The following is a 6,648-nucleotide window of genomic DNA, read 5'->3' on the forward strand; positions in this document are numbered from 1 at the left end:
TAAAAATAAGAAAGGTGTAAGACGAGAATTTTTTTTAAACATTTTATTGTTTGACTTTTATTTATTTATTTATTCATTCACCCTAGCTGCCTATATTTGTAAGAAGAAAGAAAGAAAAAAAGAAATCTGGGTTTTCCAAATGTTTTTATTTTAATTTCAAAACATGTACAGCGCATGTAGTAATAAATTATGTCAAATCAACATTATTATACAAGCGTTTCATTTTCATTTTACTGATTTTCATTATTTTATTATTTTCTATAATTATATTTGCACTCCTGTAATGTTTGTTATTTATATTATACTTTTTTGGCATTATGTTGATCTATTTTACAACGCAGTTTTTGCGACAGCGGAATCAAACAGCCAATCAGAAATGCGACTGCGCCGCCACGTGACTGCGGCGCCGTTGCTCCGCCCACTTTCCCCGCGGATTGAGCACACATGTGGATGGACTAGACTCACACGTGAGATCGGTGGCGCGGGGGATTGTATGACGTTGAATCAGGTCTCGGAGCATGCGGGGTTGTGTCAGTCTGCAGGCAGTTTTGTTTATGGAGAAACGAAAAGGAGAGTAAACAGATGCTTAATCTCATCGAACAGAACAGTGATTCTCTTCGTACCTGGTATTTGTATAAACGTATATAGTTGGACAAGGTAAAACATATTATTTAAGACATATTGTATACCATTGTAAAAATGACTGCTAATATTTGAATATATTTAAAAGCTACTGAATGAATGTTTCATGCAAAGACCTATATGCTATTAAGGGTTCATTCATGCTGTTGGTGTGGTATAGTTTAAATTCCTGTTACATCAAGGTCTGGTTATTTTCTTTCTTTATTTTTTCTATTAAATCAATGGTTGCCATGTCATCCATGCATGAACAGACATGATGGCATCATAACTCCTATAGTAGTCTTTCAGCACATGAACACTGTATGTTAAAATAATAATAATAATAATAATAATAATAATTTCCACTGAATGTTTCTGTTTATTTAGTTTTTATTTCAGGATGTATCCAACCTCCTGCGACACTTTCGTAGCCTTGCCTCCATCTACAGAGGGTCAGCGGATAGTCTTCGGGAAGAACTCGGACAGACCCTGCGATGAAGTTCAAGAGGTGGTCTACTTCCCTGCTAAGAAACATGAACCAGAAGAAAAGCTTGAGGTATCTCAAGAAGATCTGATACAGCTGTAGTCTCTCCCGCAGGCTTCAAATGAGTAGTGCACGCTTTATTATTCTTCAAAATCTATGTTTATGTCAAACATAAAAGAACCCTTGTCTTTGTCATGTGATCAGTGTACTTATATAGAGATCGAGCAGGTGGCTCAGACTCATGCAGTGGTCCTGAGTCGTCCCGCCTGGCTGTGGGGGGCAGAGATGGGGGCGAACGAGCATCAGGTGTGCATCGGGAACGAGGCGGTTTGGGGGAAAGAGAGTGTGGATGGTGAAGAGGCTCTGCTGGGCATGGATCTCGTCAGGTAACCCAAGACACAGTTTCTCAATACAATATGTCGTATTTACTAATATAAATACAATATGTTTATATTCTGAATTTCATGTAGCAGTGTGTGTGTTTATATGGGACGGGTTTTTTTTAAACGAGGGGTTGAACGCTGGTGGTCTGTGTGTACTGTAGGCTGGCTCTGGAGAGGGCAGACAGTGCGGAGCGCGCTGTAGACGTGATAACAGAGCTGCTGGAGAAATACGGCCAGGGAGGGAACTGTATGGAGGATGAGTGTGGGTTCACCTACCATAACAGCTTCCTCATATCAGACCGCACCGAGGCCTGGGTGCTGGAGACCGCTGGGAAGTACTGGGCAGCAGAGAGAGTGGAGGGTAAATCCTGAGGCTTGCAACATTACAGCTTCAAACGGAAATCAATCAAAGCGTTTAATGCTGTCTCCCTCTCTCAAAGCCGGCTATAGGAACATCTCTAACGAGTACTCCATTACTGCTAAGATCGATAAGGAGCACCCGGAGTTGAGGACGTATGCACAGGAGCAGGGCTGGTGGAACGGAAAGGCTACGTTCAACTTTGCTAAGGTTTACTCGTACTCCAACACAGCCCGGATCGAGGCGGCAGGGGGACGCTTCTGCGAGGGCCGCAAGCTTCTGCAGAAGAGCGAGGGTCTGTCAGATGAAAAGTGCTAAATAATCTACTCACGCATTCATGCCAGTGTAATTGAATGATTGTGACTCCCAGTTATATCTCTGAACACACCTAAGTGGATTTGTGTTTATGATGCGGGATCCAAAGGCTTTTGCTCACATGCTTGACATGAGGTTTATAGACTGATAATAAGAATAGGGCCTTTCTTTACAAAACTAAAATGAAAATGTAATGTTTGTTGGCTTTTGGTGAATGCTGTGTTCTCAGTGAACATGGGAATTCCTTCAGTCTGGACAAAGTTTTTTTTTTACTTCACTGGCTTCATTTAGAATGAAAATAGTTTATAATTTATTTGATTATTTGGTGTAAAAATCTGGACAAAGAAGCTCAAAATTAAGAGAATTGATAGTTTTGAGTACGCCATATATCCATTTGTGATATTTCATAGTTTTAATGACTTTACTTTTATTTTAATGTCGAAAACAATAATAAAAAAACAAATAGAATTGTCCAAACTTTTGACTGGTACAGTAAATCACTCTAAATTGCTATTTAGGATTGTGAAGTAGATTATTGATGGACAGTTGTAATATCGTTATACTGTCTTACAGGCCACATCACGGCAGAGACCATGATGGATATTTTGAGGGATAAGGAAAGCGGAATCAATATGGAGGGAATGTTCATGACGACAGGAAGTATGGTGTCCGTCGTCCCGAAAGACCAGAATTTCCCCGGTGTCCACTTCTTCACTGCTACTCCAGACCCTGACAGGTACAGTACAGCAGTTAATGTATCAAATGACGTTAACAATGCTATCTTCATTCGTTACATTATTTATTCATCTTTGTTAATGTTAGTTAACATATGCAACAGTTCATTGTTAGATAATGCTAGCTCAATTCCATTTTTAATAATGTATTACAAATGTTGATACAAATATTAGATTATTATTATATTATTATAGATTAAGTAATAGATTATTACTAACATTGTTAGTTCATGTTAACTTATGTAGTTAACCTTAAAAAAAAATGGAAACTTATTGTGATGTGTGACCTTAAATTCTAGTGTTACTATGGTAACACTTCACAACAAAGTTCCATTTGTTAATGTTAGTTACACCTAGTGTTGTAAATTTCCAGAAACTTTCTAAAAATCCATGGAAGATTCCAAATAAAAACCTGGAAAGTTTCCGAAATTTACTGGAAAACTTTTTGCAACCCTAGTTACAACAAATATTACAATGAACGATACATTTATTGCAGTATTTATTAATCTTTGTTAATGTTAATGAAAATACAGTCGTTCATTGTTAGTTCATGTTCATTCACAGTGCGTTAACTGATATTAACAAGCACAACTTTTGATTTTAATAATGCATTGGTGAGTGTTGAAATTAACATTAGATAAGATTTATAAATATTGTTCATGCTTAGTTCATGAGAACTAAAGTAGTTAACTAATGAACCTTTTCATAAAGTGCTACCGTTACTACAGTTTGAACATGATTTTAAAGATAAATTGTCAATTATTTTCTGTTATGATTTTCAGTTATAATTATTAGTTACTATCAAAAATCCCTTCGCAATTTAGCATCCTCAATGTCTTGAGATCATGTTCACAGAGTTTGGTGGCAATCGGTTGGAAACCCTCAGAGGAGTATGTCAAATTTTTAAACAGCCCTGAATAGCCAACTTCCTATTAATATACTATTACTAATACTAGTGGTGTTTGCTTTGGCAAGCATTACTACTATTATTGCTTGTAATTTATCTGCTCTTTTTTCGACAACACAACACAACTTTGAAACTTTCTTCAAAAATGTTAAAACCGAATTATCGGTGAATTGCTCAATTATCAAAATCCTGCAAACGTAAATCTGCATATGTTTTTATTTATTTTTTGTCCACAGGTCTGTCTTTAAGCCATTTATTTTTGTAATGGACATAAAGCAGCTGAAGCACACGTGCTCTCCGTGTTTTGGAGAAGAGGACCCTGTGAAGAAGAAACCCCGTTTCCAGAGCAAACCCAACCGCAAACACCCTCTGTTTCTGAAACACGAGGTGGCCGCCGCCATCATCGACAGCACCAGGGTGAGCGGTTACACAGAACGCTTGTGGCTAAAATACCACAATGTAGTCGCACTGCACAAAGTGTTTTAAGAGTGATAAATATTTCTAATCTCGTATGATGAGTCATATTATTTGTGTGTTCAGGAGAGAGGAGAGAGGATCGTAGAGAAGATGAGAGCTCTGGAGAAGCAGAAGCTGGCAGAGATGGAGAAATATCTAACTGAGGGGATTGAAGATGCAACGCTGCCGGTTCATCTCTTCACAGACACTGTAGACGAGGAGTTTAGTATCTACAGCAGCGCCTGAGACTCAGTTTAGAAGTGCTGTAACTGGATTATTGGGTGTTTCTTCAACTATGGGCACTCTGGACACTAAAACACACTTTTCATCTGTTTCACGAAATTGCAGCTTGGAATGGAGGCGTAATAAGAAATAATTCAGCTCAAAATTGATATGAACAGAATATTTAATTGTGTCTGATTTCTGTTTACATCACATGCCTCACAATTGAAGGTCTTTACTGATACTAGCTATATTTTATAACCTGTTAACAAAGGGAACATTATTGTAAAGTGTAAAAATAATAAATCTTTTGGTAAAACTAAATCTATATATAAACCATCTGAAAAGTAACCAATATAAATGAAGGCATGGTTAACAAAATCCAAGGCGGTTTTAATGGTGTGACCTCCATACAGCTTCATATTTTAAAAAACACTCAAAAAGTTCCATATCATAAACGTTCCCAAAGAGTACCATATCATAAAAGTTCTCAAAAAGTTCCCAAAGTTCCCAAAAAGTTCCACATCATAAAAGTTCCCAAAAAGTACCATATCATAAAAGTTCCCAAAGTTGAATGAACACCCTTGTACGGTTGCCGAGAGCTAGTGTGAGATATGATTTGCACAGTCATGCAGGCTCTTCCTGTGTGTTTGGATATCATTTGAAATCATTGTATAGAAGACTCTTAACTTGTAATAGTCAATAAGCTAACACTTTATTTTAAGGACCAATTCTTACTTTTAACTAGCATGCATATTACTAGCATATTGGCTGTTTATTAGTACTTATAAAGCACATATTACTTATTCTGCAAGACCAAATTTTAGACCTATCCCATCTTACTATTAATAAGCAGCAAATTAGGAGTTATATTGAGGCAAAGTCTTAACTTTAATAGTGAGAACTGGACCTTAAATTATAATGTGACCGTAAAGGCTAATATATTTTAACTTGTCACAGTGTTCTCATCACTGATGTGTTACTTCAGTTAAAATAATGGGATGTTTTTACCATTTTAGAGTGTGTGTCAAAGATCTCAAATGGGAAATCTAAATTGTCTGCCTTGCCTTGTCCATATTCAGTGCCGATTCGTTTCTATGATATCCTATGCACTCATCAAACACTTGCAGTTAAATATTAATTCCAGAAATGTTTGATTGTGTGAACATTACGTTTCCAGGAACCTACTAAGTCACCGCTCTATTAAAGTAGATCTGTTCAGAAAACACTCAAAAGTCCATGAGCATGCCTTTATTGTTGTTTTTGGAATAATGGAACTCAATAATGTGATAAAATGACAACAGTGTTCAAAGGAGAGCAGGTAAAGCAGATGACACTCACTGTCACCTTAATCTGTTGTTACTGTGTAATCAAAAAATTGTCTGGCGCCCACTTCCTACAAATCAATTCCAGTGAAGATGATGAATCATTTGGAATTCCGTCCCTTGTTTTGGTCTTAGAATGTTAATTCCTTCAGAATTTGTCTATAGCTGCTGAGTAAACTTTAGTAGCCACACTTTTGTTTGTTGATACTTTTTTTTTGACAACAAACAACAAAGACCTGACTATAATCACAATATAATTTTTATTATTATTATTAAATGGGTTGCACTTTATTTTACAGTACATGCAGTGTACTTATCAAGTCCTTGGTAATATAATGTAACTACATTGGTAAAGGGGGTTAGTACCTCTTTATTTTCCCAGTTATTATACTATAATGTACTATAATAAGTACATAATATGCACATGCAGAACAGGACTGTAAAATAAAGGGCTACCATTATTGAAATTAGATTGTATATTCATTTAAAGTAATTTTTTGGCTGGGTATTAAAGCAACACTATGTAACTTTTTCTGTGTTCAAAATTTGCGAAATGTATATAATGAGCGAGTGCATCATAAAATCATTTACCAAACCACCCAAATCACTACGGTACATTTATAATAAGTGCGGAGTAACACATACCTGCGTGAATCGCCATAGACATAAACTTGGAGAAGTAGCTCCGGTTAGAATGTTCTTCCGCGGGATGCGTGCAGCTCTGTTTATGAACCGCTAGAGCGCCACATTTACACAGTTCTGCTTTAAACAGTATTCATCTCTGAATTACACATATGTATTTTTATACAAAATTATATAATATATTACCATATTAATATATTC

At 36.5% G+C, this 6,648-nt stretch overlaps 1 protein-coding gene across 2 annotated transcripts; it reads left to right on the forward strand.

Annotated features, from left to right (window-relative positions):
- Nucleotides 1–499: 499 nt before the first annotated feature.
- LOC109097546 (secernin-3) lies at nt 500–5,708 on the forward strand. 2 transcript variants are annotated; one of them, XM_042763173.1, is made up of 8 exons: nt 500–657; nt 1,009–1,177; nt 1,310–1,491; nt 1,650–1,849; nt 1,929–2,141; nt 2,735–2,897; nt 4,039–4,219; nt 4,343–5,708. In XM_042763173.1, exons 2-8 carry the CDS (start codon nt 1,022–1,024, stop codon nt 4,502–4,504), a joined length of 1,257 nt encoding a protein of 418 aa, XP_042619107.1. In that variant the 5' UTR covers nt 500–657; nt 1,009–1,021; the 3' UTR covers nt 4,505–5,708. The 2 variants fall into 2 exon arrangements, with proteins under 2 accessions (XP_042619107.1, XP_042619108.1); XM_042763174.1 differs by having other exon boundaries at nt 1,021–1,177.
- Nucleotides 5,709–6,648: the final 940 nt, after the last annotated feature.

Source organism: Cyprinus carpio, chromosome A9 (genome assembly GCF_018340385.1).
Source record: "Cyprinus carpio isolate SPL01 chromosome A9, ASM1834038v1, whole genome shotgun sequence".
In the NCBI taxonomy this organism is placed as follows: domain Eukaryota; kingdom Metazoa; phylum Chordata; class Actinopteri; order Cypriniformes; family Cyprinidae; genus Cyprinus; species Cyprinus carpio.